The sequence below is a fragment of the Leptonychotes weddellii genome, chromosome 8 (genome assembly GCF_054177405.1).
Source record: "Leptonychotes weddellii isolate Sample4059 chromosome 8, ASM5417740v2, whole genome shotgun sequence".
Lineage (NCBI taxonomy): Eukaryota > Metazoa > Chordata > Mammalia > Carnivora > Phocidae > Leptonychotes > Leptonychotes weddellii.
In genome coordinates, this window is record NC_138376.1 from 16207757 (window position 1) to 16235109 (window position 27353).

At 44.1% G+C, this 27353-nt stretch overlaps 1 protein-coding gene across 2 annotated transcripts in view; it reads right to left on the bottom strand.

The window, feature by feature from the left end:
- DSP (desmoplakin) overlaps nucleotides 1-26059 on the bottom strand; it is a 46325-nt gene extending 20266 nt beyond the window's left edge. Inside the window, exons 1-10 of one of the 2 annotated variants that reach the window (XM_081827709.1) lie at nucleotides 25510-26059; nucleotides 12685-12787; nucleotides 10093-10241; nucleotides 9208-9382; nucleotides 4882-5010; nucleotides 3984-4034; nucleotides 2380-2541; nucleotides 1566-1670; nucleotides 604-699; nucleotides 159-284 (exon numbers count right to left, since the gene is read on the bottom strand). In XM_081827709.1, coding sequence (XP_081683835.1) covers nucleotides 159-284; nucleotides 604-699; nucleotides 1566-1670; nucleotides 2380-2541; nucleotides 3984-4034; nucleotides 4882-5010; nucleotides 9208-9382; nucleotides 10093-10241; nucleotides 12685-12787; nucleotides 25510-25697 — 1284 coding nt within the window. In that variant the 5' untranslated portion in view covers nucleotides 25698-26059. The remainder of the gene's footprint in view (nucleotides 1-158; nucleotides 285-603; nucleotides 700-1565; nucleotides 1671-2379; nucleotides 2542-3983; nucleotides 4035-4881; nucleotides 5011-9207; nucleotides 9383-10092; nucleotides 10242-12684; nucleotides 12788-25509) is intronic. The other variant, XM_081827710.1, reaches the window with a different exon arrangement.
- Nucleotides 26060-27353: the final 1294 nt, after the last annotated feature.

Genomic DNA, 27353 nt, shown 5'->3' on the forward strand with positions numbered 1-27353 from the left:
TGAGCCACTTCGGAAGCTACAGAGCCGTGAATTGAGTGGGCGGGAAAGACTATCATTGTGTGAAAAGCCTACGTAGATGGAATTTGAAGTATGCTTTTCCAAGGGAAATTTCACGCCAAGTAATCAGTATTCTCTCTGTTTTTGCTTTGTGATGATACCTCCAGCTCTTTGATCTGTTCCAGCAGGCGCTGCAGGGGCATGTTCTTATCACAGGGGTACTTCTTTCTGATGGAGTCCTGAAGGCCCTTCAGGTAGGCTTCGGTTGACTGGGCCTCTTCAAAAAACTATTAAAGATGAGCATGATCACGTGTTAATGAAAAGGCAGTCAGTAAACAGCAACATCTAACATTTCCATGTCAAGGACTACCTTCCCGGAGTCTATTTAACAGGTGGCTAATGAAACGATATTAACTCATGGGACAGCAAGAGACATCTGAGTGACTGGTGCCCAGGTTACCAGTCTGTGCTGCTCTAAACTGAAAGCCAATAAATGGTATTTGTAAAATATTTTGAAGATTGTTTTCGGTGCTTTAAAAAAATACATTCCAAAAAATAAAGTATTAGGACCTAAACGACAATTAAATTACTACTAAGCATAAAAACCTGAAAGTAGGCAGCATTTTCTTTGAGGTGAACGTCAATGCACTTGGTGATCTGAAGAATCCAGCTCCACTGTGTCTGAAGAGTGTCCATATAGGCCTGAAGCAAGAAAACATCAGCTGTCACATCACCACTCAGGCATACAAGGACATCCATTCTTTGATAGATATGTGAGTCCGATTGAAAGCTATGAAACATTTTTTTATCGACTACCAAATCAAGCAAACGTTTTTCTAAAAAGTGAAAACAGAATTTCCCAACAGGGAACTCATGGTACCGTAGAAATTAAACTTTAAAACCAGTTTTAGCAAATAGATACCATTAGGAGTATTTGTCAAAATACTCAAATGGCATCGCTACTGACCAATCAGAATTAGAGTAGACACTAGATGTGACACTGGAGCAGGGTCCTTCCACTGCACCCTGTCCCCATACAGCTGCCAAGATGATGGGCAAGTCCGAGGAACCCATGCAGAGGGCTTGAGGGTCTTAAGGCAGTGACTCTCACCAACTGATAGGAAAATACTTCCAACCAATATGGCCATACCAGTTGATGTCATACCAGCTAATGTCAGCCTTGAGCACAGCCCACAGATGGCAGCCTAGGGCAGAGGTCAGCAAGCCACAGCCCAAGGGCCACATCTGGCCCACTGCCTGCATTTATAAATAAAGTTTTATTGGAACACAGCCATGCCTGTTCACTTACATATTGTTATGTTTGCTTTCACACTATAATGGCAGAGTTAAGTAATTTCGACAGAAACCAAATGGTCTGCAGACCTAAAATGTTTATTATTTGGTCCTTTCCAGAAAAGTGTGCCAACTGCCAGTCTAGGGTGCTGATCCCAAAATATATAAAATAAACTTGTCATGGCTTTATGACAGATAAGAATCATTCATCTGTATAGTCTTTACAAAAAGTTCCCTTTTTTCTCTAATGAAAATATAAATCTCATGAAGCCTACCTCAATTTTGTCTGAAGCCGGATGCTGATTGAGGACAAGTTGGTCACTTTCTTGTTTAAGCTTATTGAGCTCTTTTTCCTTAACTTCCAGTTGGCTCATGCGTATCTATAAATGAAAGAAAAGCAAACACTTCAGAGCAAGTCACCATTAGCCTTCCAGCACTTCTGCCATGTTGAAGGGAACTTAGAACAGAAAACTGCATTGTGGAAATGAACAATGTCAAAGAATTGTGTTATGGTTTCCTCAAGAATCATAGCATTTTTAAGACCAAAAAGGACGTTTGAGGTCATCTAGTACATGGCAGAGGCCACACTGGTGACATGTCTTTTTTTTTTTTTAAAGATTTATTTATTTGACAGAGAGAGATAGCGAGAGAAGGAACACAAGCAGGGGGAGTGGGAGAGGGAGAAGCAGGCTTCCCGCAGTGCAGGGAGCTCGATCCCAGGACCCTGGGAACATGACCTGAGCCGAAGGCAGACGCTTAATGACTGAGCCACCCAGGCGCCCCCCTGGTGACATGTCTTGCCCAAAGCCACACATAAGTTTTAATCCACCATCCTACTGTTCTACACACCCTCTGGGATATCTGAATGCCTAATTCTGACTCTATCTGCTGACTTCCAGGATGTTAAGCAATGCATTGCCCCTCTAAAGTCACCGGAAAAGCTTCCAGAAAGGAATGGCTCTCCATGACCATTTCAACAGAGGCTGAATGACAAAGGAGTTGATTAAGTTATTTCAAGGCCATTCATCCCCATCTCAGGGCCCTCCCAGGCAAGAGCCTCACATCTACAACCAGGAGGGGTGAGCTTACAGAGAAGGCCTCCTGCTTCTGGGCGATGTTGGTGTTCCGATCACTCCAGTCATAGAGCAGCTCCTCCTCCTCACAGTCATTGATCCACATGATCTCTCGGGACGTGGCCTGGATGATGTTCTGCAGCTGTCGTAGGTGATCCATCCTCTCAAAGGACGCTTTCTACACAGGAAGTTCAAAAGCAGCATTAGGATCACAGCATGCACATTAATGGTGTTCTCTGCAGATTCCAGAGATAAGACTGTGTGGTCCCTTTTACATTAAAAAAATTTTTTTTAAATTTTGTATTGTTATGTTAATCACCATACATTACATCATTAGTTTTTGATATAGTGTTCCATGATTCATTGTTTGTGCATAACACCCAGTGCTCCATGCAGAACGTGCCCTCTTTAATACTCATCATCAGGCTAATCCATTCTCCCACCCCTCTCCCCTCTAGAACCCTCAGTTTGTTTTTCAGTCCATCAACTCTCATGGTTCGTCTCCCCCTCCGATTTCGCCCCCTTCATTCTTCCCCTCCTGCTATCTTCTTAAAAAAAAATTTTTTTTAATTAAATAAATAAATAAATCACATGAATCAATAAAATGTTCACTGACCACCTAGTATGTAAAAAAAGACCCATCCAAACTTAACAATGAACAGGGAGTACTTTTAGATTCAATGGAATAACCTAATTCAAGAGGGTCTTGATTCAGACACTGATGTTTGGGTTCAATAATTAGTTTTAGATTACAAAGGGAAAATTAGAATCTTAAAAAGATAAATTAAGCTTTTCCTGCCTTCTTCCGCACTCCCAAAATTCAAGGTACTGTTAGTCACACCCAGACCTAACAGGACAATTGTGTCACAGCTAGCCACATTATTTAAAAAGGATCATTGCCGGGGTGCCTGGGTGGCTGAGTCAGTTGAGCGTCTGACTCTTGATTTCAGCCAGGGTCATGATCTCAGGGTCCTGGAATCAAGTCCTGCGTCGGGTTCTATGCTCAGCAGGGAGTCTGCGTGAGGCTTCTCTCTCTCCCCCTCCCCCATCTTCCCCTGATTCAGGCGCACTCTCTCTCTCTCTCTCTGTCTCTCTCTATAAATAAATAAATAAATAAATAAATAAATAAATAAATAGGATCACTACCAACAAAGAAATACTGAAAAGGTGAAGATTGGGTGACACAAATAGGCAAAAAAAAATGGCAATAGCTCTTCTTCTTACCAGACCAGTGAATTGATTTCCATTTTGTCATAAAATGGTGATGATGGTCTAAGAAACTTCTATCTGGGGAAAATAAGTCTTATTTTTGCTAATACTTCATAAAAAGGCTACCATTCACAAGTGAAAAAGCTTTATCTCTTTAATTGCAAGTATTTAAAATAGGTGCTATCTATATGACGCTCAACTTACAAACAGAACAGCGCTGGGTACTGTCTTCAGAAAAAAATCTTCTAATACTCACTTCTAAAGGAAACCCAGCAGTAGAAATGAAAGTCGCATCTACAGGCCCTAAGTATATACTTCCAGGTACTCCCATGGTCATTAGGTGCCTCACGCCCAGGCGTGCTCCATTTTAATGGAATGGAACACAGAGATGTCAGAAATAAGTCAGCTTACCAGCAGGTTTTCATACTCCTCCTCCAACTGGTAGATGGCAGATTTCTCACGCTAGAAGAAGATAAACAGTGAGTAATTATTTAATTCCCCTTGTGGGTTGGTATACAAACAGCAACCCTTCTAAACCTCCTTTTTGTCAGATAATGACTTCAGATCACTCAGTAGAAAGAAGTGTTTGCTCTACAGAAACTTTTACCCACAGGGACCTTTTCCCAGTTGGATTTGAAGGCAACCCCCACCCCCTCCACTGGCCTGGTGGTACCATCTTTTAGATCTTAGAGAAAAGAGGGAGGAATTTGGTCAGATACTCAAGTGAACAAAAGTAAGGGGAGAAAAAAAGGCAGAAGTGAAGATGAGTATCTCTGGTCTAAGTAAAGAAAAAAAAAGTGAGGGATTTAGAAGCATGAAGATCTGGGGGGAACCAGGCACTTAAAACCGGGTGATTATTTCATGCTATAATTCTTGACCCAGCTTCAAGCCAGTCCTTTCAGCAAAGGAAAAGTGTCAGGAAGAGACACATAGAAAAGAATGCGCCAAGCACACAAATCTCTACGATTGCTGTGCTTTGTCTATTTGAAGAGATGCTCTGCTTTCTGAAAAAAAAACAAACAAAAAACCCGACCATCCCCCAAAATACTCATCTACAAACTACACACAAATCCACATGTGTATGCCCTTCGCCTTTTGCTAACCTCTTCCTTAAGAGTTAACACAATCTTTACTAGGTCTATCTGAGTCCACTTCCCCATTTATGAAATGGGATTTTTAGAAGTTTCCAGTCCGTTGGGGAAGAAATCTTAGGCTAATGTTTACAGACAAAAAATGCCCAGGATTGAGGAACTACACAATCCTTAGGTATGCTTTTTCAAGACTCTAAAAATGAAACATCTCAAAGTACCAGGTCGGCTTTGATTTTGTCCAGTTGCCAGCGATAGTCCCCGATGGTGTTGTGGATGCTTCTGTGGCTGCTGATGTGCTGCTCCACGGAGGCCAGGTCCACGCCCCAGGCCACCAGATCCATCTCCGCCTGCCGAGGGAAAGAGAGTGTGCCCTTCATGTCCGATCCTTTGCATCTGACTACCTTACCCAGAGCATCAGGGGTCAGAGCACCAAGGGACATACATAGCTTCCATTCCGATAAGACTGAAGATGTCAATATTCAATATTTTCAAAACCAAAAAAATTTTGTAAAGGCTTGGAGTTCTCAACAGCAAACGGGGCTGGTCCGCAACTTGTTGACCCCCAGCTCACCACGGCTGAGGACAGGTGATGCAGGAATGAGATGCTTGAAAGCTAGATCATGTCCTCTGAAGAAAAAAAAAATCTACCTGGGTAGAAGTGGTGTGTGTGTGTGTGTATAACAGGTGTGCATATCTACGTATGACACGTTAGAAATTACTGGTAGACGTTTCTATATTCAGTCATTTTAAACTGTGAAATAGTTCATTAAGCTCAGTCATGTACTATGTCCCAAGCTAAACAGCCAACTTAAACGTATTTTTCATTGTTTATTCCTTTAAATTGTTTTGATTCCTGTAATTATCAACTCTTTAAACTCAGCATTTACCATTACCTTTCAGGATGCCCAACTCCCTATAATCCATTTCAAAGAGAAGTTACTATAGAGCATACTCAAAGCTCATTTCAATTAATGTTGGCAATATTAAGATGGCGGATTTATTGGGGAGAAGACATGAACAGACATTTCTCCAAAGAAGACATACAAATGGCTAACAGACACATGAAAAAATGTTCATCATCATTAGCCATCAGGGAAATTCAAATCAAAACCACCTTACACCAGTTAGAATGGCAAAAATTGACAAGGCAAGAAATAACAAATGTTGAGAGGTTGTGGAGAAAAGGGAACCCTCTTACACTGTTGTTAGGAATGCAAGCTGGTACAGCCACTTTGGAAAACAGTGTGGAGTTTCCTCAGAAAGTTAAAAATAGAGTTACCCTATGACCCAGCAATTGCACTATTGGGTATTTACCCCAAAGACAGAGATGTAGTGAAAAGAAGGGCCATATGCACCCCAATGTTCATAGCAGCAATGTCCACAATAGCCGAACTGTGGAAGGAGCCGAGATGCCCTTCAACAGATGAATGGATAAAGATGTGGTCCATATATATAATGGAATATTACTTAGCCATCAGAAAGGATGAATACCCAACTTTTGCATCAACATGGATGGAACTGGAGGAGATTATGCTAAGTGAATAAGTCAAGCAGAGAAAGTCAATTATCATATGGTTTCACTTATTTGTGGAATATATATAAGGAATAACATGGAGGACATTAGGAGAAGGGAAAAACGAAGGGGGGGAAATCAGAGGGGGGAGATGAACCATGAGAGACTATGGACTCCAGGAAACAAACTGAGGGTTTTAGAGGGGAGGGGGGTGGGAGGATGGGTGAGCCCGGTGATGGGTATTAAAGAGGGCATGTATTGCATGGAGCACTGGGTGTTATGAGCAAACAATGAATCATGGAACACTACATCAAAAACTAATGATGTACTGTATGGTGACTAACACAACATAATAAAATAAAAAATAAAAAATAAAAATAAATTAAAAAGATGGCAGATTTATGTGAGCTCTTTAAAAGTCAAATCTGACTGCCTTTCTAATTTGAGTCTCCCCCACTTCAAATTTAAGAACGCCACATAATAAGAATCAAGCGTTCTATTCCACAAGCCTATCATCTCATCTTTCTTTTGCACAAGCTCATGTAAATTTCCAAATCACCTGTGTCATCTCTTAGACATGCCAAGGGCAAACATTCCAGTCTGGTATTGCAGCAAGAACATAACACACATTGTTCTAAGCCACATCCATGTCCTAATACACTTGGCGAGCCTTCAGAGAGGGGAGCCATTTCGGCCAGACTGTCGAAAGTTACCTAGGACTTTGACCTGTCCCTCCCTCAGCTCACTTGGGCTTTAAGGCAGAAACAGGTGAGTACACTGGGAAGTTAATGAGATGACTAGGCTCCCGTGCCCGTCCCTCATTACCAGCCAGGAACCTGTGCAGTATCTGACCTGTCCATCAACAGAAGCACAAATCAGGGAAACAAAACAAAAGCCTGGCACAGGAGATGTGTGACTGCCTACTGGTCATGGGGCCTCGAGGGACGCTGCTCCCTTATCAGCTAGCTGGGCCCGCAGCTCAGTCCCCTCGGGAGTGAGAAAGAATGCGGGCTATGCTTGGGGGAAGAAGGATAAGAGGGAAAGGGCCCCAGAGAATCCCAGAGCAAATGGGCTGTAAGTGATAAAACGACTTTTAGTTCCTTTGAACCCCTGGGGGCCAGCTGATCTGAAGTGCTTCGCTCATCAGTTGCACCTATTAAAAAATACTCCCCCACCAAGACACAAAGCTGAGCCCACGAGATAACGCCATTTTCCAAAACTTAAAAAATGCTGAGCTTTCGCGACAAAGGAGTCTCACAAAGCTACACCCAACGTGAATGCGGAAAATGACCAATTATGAGCTGTCCTTCTATGTAACTGTCATACTAAGGAGAAATTAAGGGATTTGATGTTTCATAAATTATTTGGTTCAAAGGTTGTCTCACCTAACATCACTTACAATGTAGTTCAAGCCCCATCAGCTCTGCCAAGCCTTCTTTTCAGGGCTCCATTCCCCAGGGCCCAGAGCACTACCCCTCCCCCAGCCCTATCTGAGCAGGATTTTATTACAGCTCAAATAGCAATTAACCCCACACTGCTCTGGACAGAAATGTGGCATGTGGGTGTACATGTCTTGTTTTCTTCAATAATACTCACTTTCAGGACTAGGAAACACAGTTTTTGAACACTCACTTTCAGGTATGGTGCCAATACATATAAAATTTAGCTCAAGAAATGTGTGTTCAAAGATCAAAAGGGAATTTGAAAACATGCAAATAGGACTATAGTTAGGTTTCTGGGAATATTACTGACTTTTCTCCTCTATAAGCCCCACCTTCTGTGATAGTATTGCATAGTCTTTATGCTAAGTGGAAGAAGAACTTAACTAACTGAATGAATGAATGTATAGACCCATAAACCCTCACCACCACTTAGGAAAGAACACATACAAAAAATCTCAAGTGGTTGAGAAACTTTAGAACCACTGCTCAACTGGTCCAACAACAAGCAGTAAGACCAATACTTCTTACAACCACAACCACATGGCATCACAAACGATGTCTGTACAATTTATCAGTCGAACGCATCCACCTTCTCCAGAGAAGAGTGGTTCACTAGCATGAGGTTTTAATTATACAATTCCCATCTACATGATTCTGGCATATTTCTAATGCCACCTGTTCATCAAAGGGCGTAATGACCACATAAAACCACACAACAATAATTAGCAGGGGAAAACACTTTGTAGAAACTGCAGTTGCAGTATACTTTGGGAAGCAAAGTATACTTTGGTGGTCATTATTTCGCTCCCCTCCCACACCCGTGATGTAATGATTGCACAAGAACAACTGATACCTCAAAAATATAAGGTGAGCAACTGATGAGGCCAAACCAGAATATCCAGTTTTACTGTGTTTCCAGCTCCTCTGATTTAACATTTTAAATGAGCCTCCACGACATTTTTAAGTACCTATCAGTAACATAGATGAGGTCACTTACGACTCAGGTAGAACAATGAAGTTTTTAGCACATAAACTCCAACACATTTTCAGGTTGTGAACGGTAAAAGCTAGATATTCAAAATCTACTAATTAAGTTATACCTGTGCGATAAGTTTTGACCAGAAAATAATGAGGCTCATTTCCTAAGCCACAAGAAAGAAAAAAAAAACCAAAAAAACTGTCTGAAGCTTTATTTATTTCAAAATAGAAGCCTTCAATTTAAATTATATACGAGACGGGGCACCTGGGCGGCTCAGTCGGTTAGGCATCCGACCCTTGATTTTGGCTCAGGTCATGATCTCAGGGTTGTGAGATCAAGCCCTACATTGGGCTCCACACTGGGCATGGAGACTGCTTAGGATTCTCTCTCTCTCTGTCCCTCCCCCACTCGCTCACAAGCATGCACACGCTCTCTCTCTCTCTCTAAAAAGTAAAAAAATAAAAATTACATATGAGGAAAATACGGAAAACAGCAAGTTTCTGCTGCCAGCTGAGATCCCAGACCACTCTGTGGCCAGACCACTGGGGCTGACCCTGACCCACTCAGGCTTGGAACATTCGAGAATCAACCTTGTCTGGAAGCTGCTTACCCTCTGCTGTCTCATCCACCCCAGACATTCGCTGGTGAGGCGCTTGGTGAATTCATCCCACCCAGAGCCACTCTGACAGGTGTACCCTCCACCACCCTTGGAGCTGGCCCTTCGGACTCGAGGGACGCTGATGGCTTTATAAAGGGCTCGCATTTGCTCCTGGAGCTGAAGCAGTCTGAAAAGAAAGAAACACAATCACACTGTTGCAAGAAAACAGCCTATGACCCCATGTTCTGGGCAAATGTCCCCCCTTCTGAGTCTCCTTTTGTCAGGATGGAGGTCACAAATGTTTGATTTGAAGAATTCTTTACCACATGACTTGAATTCTCAATCACTTACAAAATCCTCAATATTATGACGCTCAGAGTCTGAAACATCACGGGAAAGGTAGCCGGCTTGGCCTAACCTGGTAGCACCTTCTGCTTTCCCCCCAGATTTCACCCGGGGAACTAGCCTCGTATCCTGGGCCCCAGGTACCATGACAGCAAAATCAAGACTACCCGTCTCTACTTTAACCTGCTTTCCCAACTCTACAAGTCTCATTTTTGTATGCATGAAACAGCGCTTGACTTGGTATTGGACTCTTAAAAGTCAAATGCTGTGCCAAAGGCCATTGCTGCTTCCCAAATGGAGGTCCGGTGAACATCTCGTAACATACTCAACCCTTCAGTACAAGCCCGCTCCTTTGGGTGGGTCTATATAATTCTTTTCATGGCAGCTTTGTGATTCCACATGAGATGGAGGTAGTGATCTTAGTCAATTTGGACACAGTAGCTACAAAATACCAAGTGAAGCTGTGCTCCCTTTGAGGGAAGACCTGGGCCGTGGGATGGAGCGTAAGTGGGGAGGCCCGCCTGCATCTGTGCTCTGTGGTAGGAGCAATACCTTTTCTGATAAGCATCACAGGGCTGGCCCATCTGTCGCATCTCTCTGATCAAGCTATCGGTAATTTCCATCTGATCATTGGCCTGGGCAAAACACTCATCCAGTTCTCTGCTCCGAGCCAGCTGTATTCCATCTCCGTATTTCAGTTCCTGAAGGAAAGAATTCACATGAAGGAAACACGTGGAGAGAATGCTTCACTTGTGTTCATGCTGGAGAGAAAAGCTTCACTTGTGTTAATGGAAGCAAAACCTTCTGCTGTGAACTTAACAAATAGTCTAAGTTTTCCATTTTGCACGTGACTGCAAAAAAAAATTCCTAACTGGAAAATTACCTTATTGATTTGAGACAGGTAGGTAAATATAGAAGGATTAATGAAGCGAAATTTGTTGTGTATTTTAAATTTTTACTAGGCTTTTAAAAGCGTGTTTATGGAACACTGATCTTTCCCTTCCTTCAATGTGTTAAGTGCTATCTTTCATATTTACACAGGACATTCAGCCAATGGGAATTTCACTGCGGTAAGAACATGGTACTATTGTACTGGATAAGGTCTTATCCACACAAGCTGAGCTTTTCCTCCATCTTATAGGATCATAGTTTTTCAGTTCTTAAAAAGGAAGCTATCTAATTCATTGTCTTGGGCCAATCGATTTCCTGCTTCTTTTTTTTTTTTCTTTTCTTTTATTTATTTATTTGAGAGAGAGAATGAGATAGAGAGAGCATGAGAGGGGGGAGGGTCAGAGGGAGAAGCAGACTCCCTGCTGAGCAGGGAGCCCGATGCGGGACTCGATCCTGGGACTCCAGGATCATGACCTGAGCCGAAGGCAGTCACTTAACCAACTGAGCCACCCAGGCGCCCTCGATTTCCTGCTTCTGATGATGCATGACCCTTATATGAGACGTCACCTGTGGGGAAACTGGGTGATGGGCACACAAGAGTGCTCTGTGCTATTTTTACAACTTCTTGTGAGTCTATAATTATTTTAAAATTAAAAAATTGTTTTAGAAAAGGAAACCGTCCTCTTTTACATGCAAAGAAGACTGCTGCTTCAGGACCATAAAGCTTCAGCTTTCCCTTAGAATTTTACATTTGCTGCTTTAATTGGGCTTCAGCCAAATGAACCTCCTTTCTCTTAACAGAAATGGTAGCAAATACGCTACATTTCCCTGACGTTATTACACTTCAGTGCACATAAGTAGAAATACACTGAGAACATGATGCCATGTAAATTTTTGGAACCACATGTGAAATGTTTCCATAGCCACTATGCATCGTGTCCAGGTCAGGTGTTCAATATTAAGTCGCCGGAGCCTCCCGTTTTCCTTTAGGTAAGGGAATCACGGCTCTGTGATGAGGAGTGCGCTGCAAATCAGAGACTTGAAACGACCAGAACTAGAACCAAGCTAGTTTGCTAAGCCCCAAATATCCTTTTACATGGACTAAAGTAAGGTTATTTTTTTAACTGGGTAAAATAAACCAGAATGCACCTAAATCTCTAAAATTGAGAAATTAGAACATTAAGATATTCTCCAAACAGAACCCTTAAAATTCACTTGGTTAAAATCCCTCCTTATATTTAACAGGGGTACTTTGTGATGGGCCAGATTCCAGGTCTAACCCCTACATGAATGTCCACATCAGGGAGACTGGAACTCAATCCTTTCATGGGGAGATACAATAAATCAGGGGAGGGAGAGAGAAGGGGTCTACAGCCCCACCATTCTCTAGTCTGTTTTTAGCAAACCCATAGCAAATTCGAATGCTAGCTACAGTGTTTTTTTGTTTTGTTTTGTTTTTTTAAGATTTTATTTATTTATTTGAGAGAGAGAATGAGAGAGAGAGAGAGAGCACACGAAAGGGGGGAGGGTCAGAGGGAGAAGCAGACTCCCTGCTGAGCAGGGAGCCCGATGCGGCACTCGATCCTGGGACTCCAGGATCATGACCTGAGCCGAAGGCAGTCGCTTAACCAACTGAGCCACCCAGGCGCCCCGCTAGCTACAGTGTTTTAAAATAAAAACTTTACACATACAACATCGCAGGGTCCAGGATTTCTAAGCCTGTTTCAATGAGAACCTAAGCTAATATACAGAAATATCATGAGGCTTTCATAAAGGCTACCATTTTCCTCAATTTTTAATTGCATGTTTTCTTTCTTTCTTTCTTTCTTTCCTTTCTTTCTTTCTTTCCTTCCTTCCTTTCTTTCTTTTTTTGTTTCTCAAATAGAATTGTTCTCACAACATGGTGACATACACATGTCAGGTTGCGTTTCTAGGAAGAGAATGCATTACAATAATCACAAAAATAATAATAAATGAGGGGTTGTTGCAAATCCAAAAGGGTGGCCATCTGTAGTGTAAACATCTGCTGGGGAAAACCTGGGTGAGCACTGGTTCCCATTGTTAAACCAACATTACAACTAGGTTAAGAAGATACACATCCCTCTCTAGTTCGTTTTGAAAAAGATAATCTCTAAACCCTAAGTAGGCGAAGGAGGGTCATGAGTGAGGAAGCACGGGTCAGGGGGATAAGTCGAAGCGAACTGGGAACAAAGCAAGATGTGGCTCATGCTTGAGCAGGACAAGCAAGCTCACCGGCTGCATGATCAGCTCTGCCCGCATCAGACAGTCCGCGCAGTTCTGGAGAAGTTCCTGGATGGTGTTCTGGTTCTGATGCCTGGACATGGTACCGGTTTGACTGATGAAACAAACACAAAAAAAGCAGGCATGGATTTTTTTTCCCCATTTCGAAATCATTTCGAACTTTCAGAAAAGTTGCAAAAAATGCAACAAAAACACTCCCTTGGACCCTTCACCGAGATTCCCTAAATGCTAACATTGCTAAATTCCTTTATACCCCTCTTCCCGCCTCTGTATGTGTATTTATCTATGGATACATACGCTTGTCTGAACCATTTGAAAATCATCATAAACTGTTCCACCAAAATATTTCAGCATATGTGTCCTAAGAATAAAGACATTCAATTATATAACCACAGTACAACGATCAAAATCAGGGCATTTAAAACTGATTGAATACGATTTGCTAATGAAGAGAACTTTTTCCAATTTTACTAAATAGCCCAATAATTAGCAAAGTTGTTTTTTTTTTTTCCCCAGGTCCAAGATCCAACCCAGAAATAGTCCCTTGAGTTGTAAAAACACATTTCTAGCCGCTTATCTATCACCTTTCCTGCTTCATCCCACAATAATTGACAATGTGGAATATCTGCACAAGCCCCTCCAAGGGCAGACCTCAAGGGATCAGACCCAGAGCATGAAAGTTTCACTGGCGAGTCTGGCTGAGGAAAACAGTAAGAGGCATGAGATGAGCTTATTCTACAAAAATATTTTCTGCAATCACAGTAAGACAATAATTATAAAGAAATACGGTGTCAGGAAAGTGATGGGAAATGTAAACCACTTTAATGCAAAAACAAGCCACTTTTCCTTTCAAGGTGACCCTATGGAATATTTTTCTCTACAATGATGGTCACCCAAATGTACACCTCAAATGAAACACTTTTTTAAAAAAAGATTTTGTTTATTTATTTGAGACAGAGTGAGAGAGCAAATGAGCTGGGGAGAGGGACAGAGGGAGAGGGAGAAACAGATTCCCCGCTGAGCGCGGAGCCCAACAAGGGGCTCGATCCCAGGACCCCGGGATCATGATCTGAGCCGAAGGCAGACGCTTAACCAACGGAGCCACCCAGGCGCCCCAAAACATTTTCTGGTAGATGCATGGCAGAAACCTTAAAAGAAACCTGGTGTTGTAGATGTGCCATATCTTAAAGAAAGAGACTGCAGGAATGTAATGTGCTCCAGACACAAGCAAAAAGAGCAAGGTATAATAAAAACAGTCTTGCTTGTTAATTCGCCAAGATACATTATGCCAGGGCACAGCCTCCTATAGCTTAGTTTAAGAGAGATTTAAAGCATATTAAATTATTGTTTAATGTTCAGGAAAAGGCCTCCTGAACGCGCTGCAAGAAGCCTGAGTTCCTCACAGGGCCCCAGAGCCACCCAGGCCCCTTCAGCCAGGGCCGGCCTGCACCTGCAGATAAAACGAACGGTCTGATGCCTGTTTGATGTACTGCACTTTCTCCCCTGGTGTATGGACCTGCGTGTGGGGGTGGGTGTGTCTGTGTGTGCTGTAAAGAAAGAGTTTCACTGTTTAAAAAAAAAAAAAAAAAAAGGTCGGGGGGAGTTGTAAAACCCAAGCTATACTATGCACAGATGGGGTAAAATTGCAAGAGATTTCTCCCACGGTGCCTGATGCTGCATCTTTTCACACTGGAGAGGCACTGACTTTCCCTGCCACCTCTTTGCCGGCCCTCCCTGCAAGCAAGGCTCCTCAACAAGCCGGCACTAGCTGATGTATGTCGGTGAGGACCCAAGCTCTCCCTGGGAACCGCTCCCAGTTGATGACACGGCTCCTCCAGGCAGGCCCAGGCAGAACGCTGCCGAACGGCCCACCTATCAAAACCAGCACGCCCCACCCCTCACCCCCCATGAATGCAGCCTTCTCTTCCTTCCACACAGAATTACACAGGAAATCTGGCACATTACATCACTGACATGTAAACAGGACTCCATCAGTTGTCACAACTTGTGCAAAATTCCAATTGCCTTAGAATCACAGGAAAGAAATTCAAGAGACAAAGGGAAAAAATTGGGAAATACAAAAAGCTCATTTAGAACCCTAGGATGGATAAGGAATTAGGAAGGTCCTGTGTAATTATCTTTGTTTTCTTTCTTGAACGGGGATGAGAGTACCTTTGTTCGGAAGCATTTAGTGATTGTTTTCAGCAGTCTGGTTCAGAGAGTGGTTCCCACATAGAAAGCCAGTCCTCAGTTTATAAATGAAGGGGCTATCTCTTAGTGCAATGGAAAGTCAGGGTCCCTTAAATGACTTAATAACTCATGCTGTTATAAAAAGTATCACAAATTGAGCTGTAAGACAGAGCTGATAGGGGAAACTGGGTGAAGGGTCTATGAAAACTCTCTAGTAGCTTTGCAACTTTTCTGTAAAAGTGAAATTATTTCAAAATAAAAGTGTATTTAAAAAAAAAAAGCAGGGAGGCCAACTCAGCTGTGAATGAATGGACCACAGTGTACATACAAGTCTTTTTAAGAGTGAGTTTATGACACTAAATTCTAAATTCATTTGACAACAAAATATAAAACTCACCAGCTTCTTGGAAACCAACTATTAGTTACATGACACAGAAATGAACTGTATCCAGCAAAAAGGGAGGTGAGGAAGTTAAATGTTGGCTTAAAATACTGGTGGACTTTCTACATTTTTTTTGTCCCCTCCTCCTTTTAGAAGACATTCGTCTAGAGAGTGGTTGACATCTCTATAAATTTAGATACCATCTTAACTGCTTCCTCTCCACTACATACATCTGAACTTAAAACAAAACAAAACAGAAAAACCCAGATAACTTCATATGTTGCTGATAATTCTAAAAAGACTTCTTCATGCTTTACTAAAGGACCTGCCTATGTTCACCACACATGCCCTAGATATCCACTAAAACCCTGTATGTGTTGCTTGGCAATTAAGTGAATAGATTAAAAACAATACAGGAAAGAGAAATGCACAAAAATCTAATTTTTTTAAGGGTCAACAAAAAAGGAAAAGCTAAGTGTTAGAACAATGTAATGAAGAATCTTTGGCCTTGCTCTTTGTCTATAGGAAAATATGATCTACTTAACCAAATTCCATCTGACACACAACTTCTCAAGACTTCGCCTGGCTCTTAAAGCAAGATCCACGCATCCCATCTTTCATCTGTAAGAATCTCATTTCGGTCCGAGGTGTGGCTGAGAACAACCTCTGGACACAGAGCTAGGTGAGAAAGGGAACCGGGTGTACACTTTTTCTCATAGGTCGGTCGGTCGGTCAAAACCAGACAGAGGAAGGGAAACTCGGACCCACTGAGGTTTGGTGACTGGGGAAAAGAGAATCTACTTTCACGTTCAGTGTGAGTGTCTTTGGCCCAAGGGAGGATCCACGTAGAAATGGCTGTACTTAAATCAAGGAGGCAGTGCGGGCAAAAGGATCGTGACTCATGGAGTCGGTCCGGCGTCAAGCACTCAACCTTGTGCAGTGCTGGATCCTTCAGCCAGGAGAGCTGGCTTCGGGGAACACGTGTGTTTTTTTACAGTTGTGCGCCTTTCACAACTTCCTAAGTCAAATCATTGACCACGTAACAATTCCAGAACTTGGGGAGGCTCAGTTGGTTAAGCGACTGCCTTTGGCTCAGGTCATGATCCTGGAGTCTCGGATCGAGCCCCACATCGGGCTCCCTGCTCGGGGGCGGGGAGTCTGCTTCTCCCTCTGAGCCTCCCCGCCTCTCATGTGCTCTCTCTCTCTCTCTCTCATTCTCTCTCTCAAATAAATAAATAAAATCTTTAAAAAAAAAAAACTATTCCAGAACTTTTTTTTTAATATCAGAAATGTCTAGACCTGGGTTTTCTCATGTGTTAGCCTAGATGATACTTAAGATTTATTTAGCTCACTCTTCTGTAACTCTGTTTCACAAAACTACCAAACGAACTCACTCCTACTGAGAATAATATAAAAGTCTGTTCTGTCTCATGGCAGTGAAGTTTTCTCTTCAGTTCATAAGTGAATGGGAAAATACAAGATTCTATCATAGGTGAAGAAATAGTTTTTAAATAAATGTACTTATTTAACAAGCTTAGAAAGATTTTAAAAATCGCTGGCCTCAAAGAACTTTTCAGTACTGGTACTTTTATATATTTATATAAATGTTGGGGTGCAGAGATTTTAAACCATGGTGGGAATTTAACAAACAAGCTCAAAGTTCATGTTTTAAATCCCATTTCAGTGACAAGGAAGATGAAAGATGTCATGTTAAAAAAAAAAAAAAGGCCTGCAAGAAAACAAAACTCACTTGGCTCAAATCAATAAAAAAATATTGACTTCTAAACTAAAATCAATAGCTGTCCTTGAAAAAAATAACATTTGTCCTCCAAAGTTTTTAACTGTTCTGAAATTCTGGTTTTTATCTTCAAACTTACAAAGGCAAATGATTCATACGACAAAGAACCTGCCTGTACAAACATTTTTTTTTAATTCATTCTAAAACTTGTTTAGACAAGTAATGGTTCGAACAGTTTACATAATGATCCGTTCAACAATAGCTAAAAGGAAAATGCGTTTGGATTCTAATCTATATTTTAAGCTTAGAGCACACAAATATGTGAACAATATTAGAGAGCTTTCTATGTTTTATTTTACTACTAACAAATAACATTCTCTTCTTAAAAAATAAGATTTCAAAATTAGCTGTTTTAAGACATTAGTTTAACACTTACTGCCAAGAATATTATAGGAAAAAAATACAAGACAAATATTTTGAACAGAGGCATGCAACATTACAAGGTAATTTTTTTTTACTTTTTGTTTTTTTTTTTAAAGATTTTATTTATTTATTTATTTATTTGAGAGAGAGAGCGAGAGAGCGAGAGAAACAGCATGAGAGGGGATAGGGTCAGAGGGAGAAGCAGGCTCCCCGCCGAGCCAGGAGCCCGATGTGGGACTCGATCCCCGGACTCCGGGATCATGACCTGAGCCGAAGGCAGTCGCTTAACCAACTGAGCCACCCAGGCGCCCTACTTTTTGTTTTTAATCTATACTGCTCATTACACACATGGCCCATGCCAACGAATTTTGTATTTCTTTTTGTGGATATACTTTCTCTCCTATTGGATTCCTTCTTTTCTTCCTTCCTCTCTCTCTGCCACCATCTTTATCTCTTGCTTTTCTTTTGTTCATTCCATCAACTTAGGGTCCTGAACAGGTACCAGAAATGACATTTTATGTCTTTTTATGTATTCAGGTTCATAGAATAATGGCCTTAGAAAGGCTCAATAAATATTGATTGGAAATTATAATTATACGATGCATCAATTAATACTGATCTTAAAGTCTATTTGCTTAGCTCTTTATAATTTTCAAAGCATTTTAACGTATACTATTTTGAGTTTCTTTAAAGGATCTTAAAAGGGGAAAAAGTGATCTTTTTACTTTCTTATTAAAGGACGACATTATACCTCCAAGACACACCAAACACACTACACACTACACATCAGTCGAAATGTCATGTATCCATCCTTTGGAAGTCACAGACCAAATGCTACCTCCTCCCGAGCTCTTGCGTTCCCACCTCTGCCCTTATTCTGCACTAGTTACCTACACACCTGTCTACCCCAGTCCTGGAGAGCAAAGTCCTACATCTTAGTCACCTGTGACTCCTACATGCACCTAACAACCCAGTTTTGCACACAGAAGTTACTTAATGAATGCATGTTTGTTTGGTTTAGTAAAGGAGAAGAAAAACAAAAGCAAATAAAAGACTGATCTGAGACTATGCCCATCATCTCATTCCCCTGATTTCCAAAGCCAAGTCAGGTAGGGCACCTGTCCTGTCCCCTAACCCCCATTCCCACCCCAACAATGTGCAAAAAAGGGTTTTTTCTATAAGTTTTAGAAAGGGGGACTCCTCTGAGCCTTCATTTTGTCCTTAACCAGGAGCTCTGGAAGCAGTCTCTAATAAAAGCTCTACTTCCTTTCCATTTTTTTAATTTTCACACTGTTTTCGGTGGACTGGAGCATTGTGGGGCAAACGGATGACACACCATTAACTTCATGAACACTTTGAGGTCGGGTAGACTAAGAGTCCGTTCCCTGCTCAGCCACTTCTACTCATACAGCCTGTGATTTTGAGCAAATGCAGACTCACTGTGCTTGGAGTTTGTGCATCTGTAACATGTAGGAACACACCCACCTCCTACGGTTGACATGATGCCTAAGAGGAGCCAGGAAGGTCGGCAAAACCCCGCACAAACCCAGTCCTCACGGCTGCTGCTGGTAGGATAGGATTCTCAGATTTCAGTTTTATTTTTCATTTTGTGTTTTTGTCTCAGTGCATAATTTTGAACTTTGCCCAAGCATTTTTTGCATCAAATTGGGATAGGGTGAGAAGCGCAAAAAAAAAAAAAAAAAGATGAAAAAGAAGACATGGATTAGGTACTAAATGTGAGGCATTTCAGAGGTTCCCAAAATTATTAAAGGCCTGAAAATAAAAGTTTGAGACGATTCAAAGAGAGTGACACATTTTAACAGCACAAAACTTATTAAAGGGACAAGAAGATTCAGAAAAAGATGCCCTCTTTTCCTTCAGTAAGTGGGGATGATACATGAATATTTGGTCCTTACAAACTTAATGCCGCAATAAGGAATTTCTGTTTTGAATTATTCCCCTATGGGAAACCTCCCATTCATTCTGAAACCTAAAAAAAAAAAAATCATTTATAGGTTATCTGGTTATTCATCAAGAAGCCAGCTCCTTTTTAACTTTTTTTCGGGTGCCACATGAAGCAAGGGATGTTATGTTTGCATGTCAAAAAATTTCATGTCAGCACCTGGATGGCTCAGTTGGAAGAGCGTGCAACTTGATCTAGGGGTTGTTAAGTTCGAGCCCCACGTTGGGTATAGAGATTACTAAATAAATAAACTTTAAAAAACAAATAAATAAAATTTTTTAAATGTAATTCCAAGAAAGAATTTTAAACTTATTTGCTAAAGCATCAACATTTTCATGAAATGTAGATTCCACATTCGTGAGGTCCTTGCAGGTCCTGGAACCGTCCAGTCCCAGGTGTTGGTGATAAGATGTAAATGGTTGGGCTACAGTAACATTTTCCAGGATGTTGCCTCAAAGGAGAGGCTCGCTGAGTCTTAGGGTCTGTGGGGGGAGGGGGGGTGCCTTCAATATCAGAACCACACCTACCATTTCCCACTCAGTGCAGGACAGAGAAAGAGCAAAGTGAAGGGTGGGGCAATGCCCTAAGCACCATGGCCTCCAGACTGAAGCACTCCTTCTAGAACCTCCTCATCTGGAAAGACTGGTTGGCTGAGGGTTGAGTTAGACTCCCCGAGTCACACCCAAGCCCGCCTTTGCTCCACCCTAGGCAGTCAGCTCTGAGGCATCAGGGGCATCAGCAGGTTTTGTCTCTTTCCCAAGACATTTCAGTCGCCTGAGCAACAATGAAATTATGCCCATATTTAGAGAAAAAATTAACTGCTCTTGAAAAGTGTTTTGTAGATCTGACCAACATGAGTTGGCTGAATGCAGCATCATACTGTGTTCTTTCCTAAGCAGATGGAAACCCTACTGGATTAATAACAAAAGAATACAATGGTTATGAAATAAATATTTCACAGGAATGCAAGAGATTAAAAGAGTTTTAGATAGAAGAGTTTACAAGGACAAAAGATGAATTCTAATAGCCAGGGTTTGATCTTTTCTTGATCCACTGTTGTATTTTGGATTCAAATGTAGCTCAACCACTAACTAGCTGTGTGACCTAGGCCAAGTCATAAAGTCACTACTTTAACCTCAGTTTTACTATCTGTAAAATGGGAAGCTTGAGATAACGTTCATAAGATACCTGGCACATCACAGGTGTTTGCCAGGTAATGGTAACTATTATTAACCACTGATCTGATATTTTTATAAAAGAGGGAACTTACTCAAAGTTAATAACCATGTAAGTGTTATCTGCCCTAGATTAAGCTACCCTGAATCTTACTTTGCAATCACTTCCCAGAAAAATATTTAGAAGATCCCTGCCGTGAGTCACCTGGCTCCAAGCCTGTTTTCCCAGACTCTCCCTGGCCTCTCTCCTCCAGCTCTCAGGGCCAGCTGCCATTCCACCTCGCCACAACCACTCTCCTGTCCCTCGGCCAGGCCACCACCCTCGGTCAGACTCATCAGCTCTCTCCTTCATACCTGATGGCTTCCTTAAGCCAACTCCCTCCGCACCCTGCACGCAGCTGCCGCAGGGACAGTCCCTGCTCCTGCGATGCAGGACATTATTCCTTGCCGCAGTGAAATCGGCAGTGGCTCCCCTCTGCCTATCCACATTGCCCACCACGGAGTCAAGGCGTCCCAGGCTCGGGCCCCAACCTGCCCTTCCTCCTGACGTCTTACCGCTTCCCACTCAGACAGGAGACCACTCTACAGGCCTTGAATGTGCTCCCGGTTTTTCGCCTCCCAGACTTCTCTCACGCTCTTCTCTCCCCCTGGAATGCTCTCCGCCCACCCATCTTGACCAACCGAAACACTCCCAAGTCTAATTCAGCACCACTTTCTTTAGAAAATCTCACTAGTGCCTCCACCACAGATGTTATATTTAAGAAGCCTTGGAGTCATTGATACCCTCCTGTCTGTTATCCTTTTGTATCATGGTGCTTATTTTACTTTAAAGAGCTATGTTCCTTTCAAGAAGTCTTTGTATTTTCACCTTTGACTCTCCTTGATGCCTAACACACAGCACATGTGCCTCATTTGCTGAATGAATGAATGAATGAATGAATGAATGAATAGAATTGAGATACTTTCATTGTTTAAGTACAGGAACGTCCAGTCTACTACAAAAGGTACATAGCCTAAGGGCACAGGCTGACAGGAGGACAGAGGTGAGCAGCCGTGGGTTCTCATGCCAACTTAGCCATGAGTGGACGCGGGGATTTAGGGCCAGTCTTACTCTACTCATCTCCAAAGTGGAAGAATGAGGCTTCTGTACACTTTTGCACTCTCCCCAGCTCTAGAATTCAATGCAAATGGACCCATGTATCTCTTGCTAAGAAAGAGGCTTCTTTTTAAAAGATGGTTTAAAACGAACTTTAATATCAAATAGAGATCACATGTATTTTGGCTTTGAAATCACAAGTTCTAGAGAAAAGTAAGCATTAACTTTATAACCACATATTTCTGCAGCTTACTGACTATATTTGGCTTTTAATCCTCCAACAATACCCACACTTTGATCAGCAAAAGATCCAACTGTGGGACTTCGTCACTTGGCCACCAAATTTCACTACAGATCTGTCATTTCTTTTATTCTTTTTTTTTTAACCTTTTTTTTTTTAAGATTTTATTTATTTGCGAGAGAGACAATGAGAGACAGAGAGCACGAGAGGGAGGAGGGTCAGAGGGAGAAGCAGGCTCCCCGCCGAGCAGGGAGCCCGATGCGGGACTCGATCCCGGGACTCCAGGACCACGACCTGAGCCGAAGGCAGTCGCCCAACCAACTGAGCCACCCAGGCGCCCTGTCATTTCTTTTAACCACAGGAACAAGGCTGTGGTAGTTCTGCCTAAATTGAAAGCCATATTAATATAACATCCTATACAAGCAAAATTCACGGTTTAAATTTTCAAAAATATACCTCTTACATCATCAAGCACTTAACTTTTACCAAACTTTGAAATACTAAGTAAAGCAAAAGAAATGAAAGTAGTTGTGATTCCATTCAGACCACAATGAAGAAAACACAAAAGATGGGTGGGCAGGGAAGGAGGGAGAACTGCAAATGAGATAAAATGCTGTCTTAACAACTGACAAGTGTTATTAATATAAAGCACGGACACAGGAAGATGTTTTAAATTCATCTTAAAAAAAATAAGATTTGAGCTTTTTACACACTCAAATTGGTTTATTTAGGGAAAGATTAAATACAAACACCGCTTATTTAAAATCCCGATTATTTAAAAAAAATCACTCAGACAATAAAGTGGCAGTTTTTTAAATAAACAAGCTTAAATTCAACCAATAGTTTTCATGCCAGTTTTCGTGCCTTAAAAAGAAACAAAACCCTTTATTTGGAAAAACTTGGGGGCAGAAAAGCACTTATTAAATTCTTAATCCTTCATTTGGCAGAAGGCAGTCGGGTCAGAGACGGCATCCTCCTACGAAGTACATGCTCTGGGACAACAAATCCCTCCGCTCAAAACCATTTAAAAACACCAGAAAAAAAGGTGTGCGGGCAAGCCCCATGTCTCTTCAGTCAGTCATCGTTATTTCTAAAATGCACAAGTCAGCAGTTGCGGGCAATTTTTGTGTGTGTGCTAATTCTCTAATTCCAGAAGGGTCAGCCACACCACTGGCTGGCCAGGCGTGCTGGGAGAATCCCCATTACTGGATCCAGAAAGAAGGGCCCCATGCTGACTCCAGCCCCCAAGCAAGACGCCCCGCTGCCCCAGCGGATCAACATCAAAGCGCAGAAAGAAACACCCGTCCCCCAAATTACGTAATTCAAAACTTCAGTCTGTTTTTCCTTCCCAAAGAGACGTAAAACTTGACATATTTATAAGCAGCTTTTAGGTTGGAAAAACAGAACACAAGAAATAATACGATGGGAAAACATTGAGCCTCCTCGAAATTTAGTGTATCCGTGAAGAATCCTTATAAACCATGGATCTTTACGCAGTTCATTAGCCGATATATTAATTCAGTACAAATTTACCTCTATAGGAGGCCGAGGGAGTGAAATATTCCATTAACAGTAATGTTTACTATCAATTAAAAAAAATAAGGCTCTAGATGAACAGAATCATATTTTTATTAAAAAAATACAAAATCAAAATGAAATACTTGGTTCATAAAATGCCAGGAAAAAAAAAATTGCTGCTCAAGAATCCTTGCAAAATTCTGACTTGACTATAAATGTGTGGATTAAAAGAACGTGCTTCCCAAATACAGGAAGACTGGGAGGGAAAAGTAAAGTGTCAGATTTAATCGGTTGGCCAAGTTTTAGAACAAACTTAAAAACCAAAGTGATAACTGGCAAAACTTTCTCCCCATTTTTCCTGGTACTTGGCCACATTTCTCCTGGAAATCCCCGGGGTGCATTATGTTCAGAAAACAAGAGCTCCAAGATTGAGACAATTCTTCGCTAACTCAAAAAGAGGAACTCAATTGTCAAGATGCTCGGGGGGGGGGAATAAATACATAAGTAAATCGAAGCAGAAAACAGGTCCCAACTCGAGTAGTCCCTGCCTTCAAAACTGCTGGTAAAACAAAAAACTCCTGGAGTGTATTCAGGTTGCTCCTCCCCAGCCTAAGGCCACAAGGCAGGGTAAGTTATTTTCTGGAACGCAGGCCAGTTTCCCAAAAGCCCTCCTTGGGAAGGGCTTGCAGGGGGGCGGGAGGGCGCGGACCGCAAAATTCTCACGGCTCTCGTGGGCATCCCCGCGTCCCGCTCTGGGGACCGAGTACATGCAGCCTCATTATCTTCCCCCATCCTCCCAAATGACCCCCGCGATCAGTTTCCGCGACGATTCTGCGGAGCAGACCTTGCCCACATCCCGGGGGGCCCTTGCCCGGGCAGGCCCCCAGCGTCGCGGGCTGGCGGGATGAGAAGCGGCGCCCTCCCCGCCACATGTCCCCCGCTCCCACTCGTAGACCCCGCGCCCTCACTCCGCTACCAATAATACACTGAGGTCCTTCCTCCGGGGCTTTTTTAAAAGGAGGAAACCAAGGGCGCAGGCTCAGGGCCACAGGTACGCTCGCCCGCGGGGGCTGCGGCGCAGCGGAGCAAGGGGGACAGGCGCGTCCCGGCGGAGCTCGGACCTGGGGCCGGCCGGCTGCCCCTGCCCGGAAGCTCAGTTTGGGTAGCAGGGGAGACCGAGGCGGGGCCTTCTCGGGACCGGACCCCCCGCCGCCCCACGCGCAGCCTGTGCCGAGGGGGGTGGTCTCGGGGTGACCAGGCATTTGGGATAAGCCATGAGAGGTGGAGGAGCCCCGAATCCGAACCCTGGCTACAGGACAGGCCGGAGTCCCCGCTCCTTTACTGTTGTTCTACTTTTGGTTACAGTTGGTTAGGTTGGGGTTTTTTTGTTTGCTTTTTTTGTTTGTTTGTTTTTTAAGATTTTATTTATTTATTTGACAGAGAGGGAGAGAGAGCGAGAGCAGGAACACAAGCAGGGGGAGTGGGAGAGGGAGAAGCAGGCCTCCCGCCGAGCAGGGAGCCCGATGCGGGGCTCGATCCCAGGACTCTGGGATCATGACCTGAGCCGAAGGCAGACGCTTAACGACTGAGCCACCCAGGCACCCGGTTAGGTTGGGTTTTGTTGTCGCAGCCCCGCCCGACCTCCCACCTGCCGGCGGGGACAAAGGGGATGGCAGCCGGGCCCGGCCGCGCAGGGGGCAGTCCTGGAGGCAGAGACCCCCGCGGCCCGCTCGCCCGCCGCGTCCTCCTGCGCCCCTCGCTGGCCAGCCTCCTGCCCCCGCTCGCGGGAAGGGAGGAGGGCGGGACGGAGCACCCGTTCGCAGGGAAGGAACCGCTCCTCTCCCGGCTCGCACACACACACACCCACCCCGGTGTGAGCAGCGCACGGGGCGGGAGGACACCGGGCTCCTACCCCAGCGCCAGCAGGAAATGCGTCCATGAACTCCAGCAAAACCACTTTCCTCCTTCAGGACCTGGCTTTTCTCGCAGGTCAGAGGAGGGCTCGGTCCCTCCCTTTCCCAATGTGCTGGGGTTCGGGGAGACGCCCACGGCCGCGAGCGCCCCGTGCCTGCCCGCCGGCCGGTACCCACCAGTAGCCGTCCGAGTTCTGGTCGGTGACCGTGCAGCGCCGGGAGTAGTACATCCTGCTGGTGGTGCCGCCGCCGCCGCCGCCGCCGCCGCCGCAGGTCACCTCGTAGCGCAGGTCGGGACCGGACTCGGCGCGGGTCATGCGGCCCAGCGTGTTGAGCCGCGGGTGGGAGCCTCCGTTGCAGCTCATGTCGGCGGGCACTCAGAGAGCCGCTCAGCGCCGAGGCATAAGCGAGGGCGGGCCGGCTCGGAGAAGGCGGAGGGGTTCAAAGGAAAGGCCCCAAACCGGGAACCGGGGCGGGCGCGCAGATGGGTGGCGGGGACGCTCCAGGCCACCAGGAGGGCCGTCCCAGCCGCTGCGAGCGCGGCGCGGCGCGGCGGGCGGAGGTCTGGCGCGGGGACGACGACGGGCGGGGAGCAGGAGCGGCAGGAAGAGCTGTGGCTCGGAGAGCGGCGAGGGCGCAGAGGAGCTGGCTCGCGGCTGGGTGTTGGTGTTGGTCGGTGGGGGCGCGAGTCTCCTCCCCGCTGGCACCCGGCGCCCAGACCCCACCTGGCCGGTTTCTTCCCAGGGCGGGGTGCAGCCGCCGCGCCTCCCCCCCCCGCCCCGCGGGTGTCACCGACGCGCTCGGGCCGCCCCTCCCCACCTGCGCCCGCCGGCCCGCGGCCCCGCCCTGAGCCTCCGAGGCCCGGGGGACGCCGGCAGGGGCGGGGTCCGCGAGACCCGAGCGCCCCGGGCGCGGCGACCGAGGGGAGGCTTCGGCTGCGGCCCCTGCTTTTCAGGATTTCCTCGGTCCCCCGGGCGGAAATAGGCGAAAAAATGAGGCCCATTCGCTTGGGCGGTTACTTATTAAACATTTACTTTTGCTAATCCCTGGAAACGGTGCCAGCCAAGCTTTGAACAGAAACATAATTGAGAAGAGCAAGCTTAGATAGTGAGGTTTCGTTTAGGGAGCTTTGTTTGAATTTTCTTTTACTCCAGGAATCCAGAAAAGTTGTCTCAGAAGTCCGATTTCCGACGTGTAAAACGAACCACCACTTTCTGGGGAAGTCTTCGCCATGAATAATTTCTTTGGTGTGAGGATTAAAAGGAACACACTAACCACTTTTCCATGAAGTAAAAGGAAAATATACATTGTAATTTATTTTATTTTGCCAGCTGGTCGTCATTTTGAACAAGAAATTGCAAAGACTTCCACCTCCAGACCCAGTTTTTAAATTTTTAAAGAACCTTGGGAAAGTTTGTCTCACGCCCCTGAGCACCTTCTTCCTTGACTGATCACTTTCGAAAGTCAGCTTTTCCCACAAGTCAGTGGCCTTCCTGGGACTGCAGTCTGAGAGCAGCAAAGAACCCTGGACAGAGATCATCCACTTGGGACAGATGAGTAACTGAGCCAGAACATTCCAGCAACTTGCTCCAGGGCCCCTCCCAGTTAGGTGTGAACCACACTGTAGTCTCTGGGACCAGGGTTGAGGTACAGACCCAGTCAGACTACCCAGAAAAAGCTGTTTTTATAATTTGGAAAACTGTTAAATTACTCTTTAATAAACACCATTTAAAGATCTTTGTAGTAAGTATTTGTCATCTTCCCAAGCAATGCCCGTTAACTTACCTTCTCACACGATATATTCCAAAATGTTTGTGAACTGAAAAGAACAAAAATGGAACTATATTTGCATGTCCTAAAGGGAGCGGGGTAGTTTTCTAAAAGTTCCCATATTATAGCACCCCTAATCACACCTCACTTTTTAGGCACAAATCTTCAACAAAACATGCTGTTCTTTTTCTTCCCGACTGACCACAGAGTTAACCAGATTAAATACACTGAGATAAAAGCTTGCCACTGTT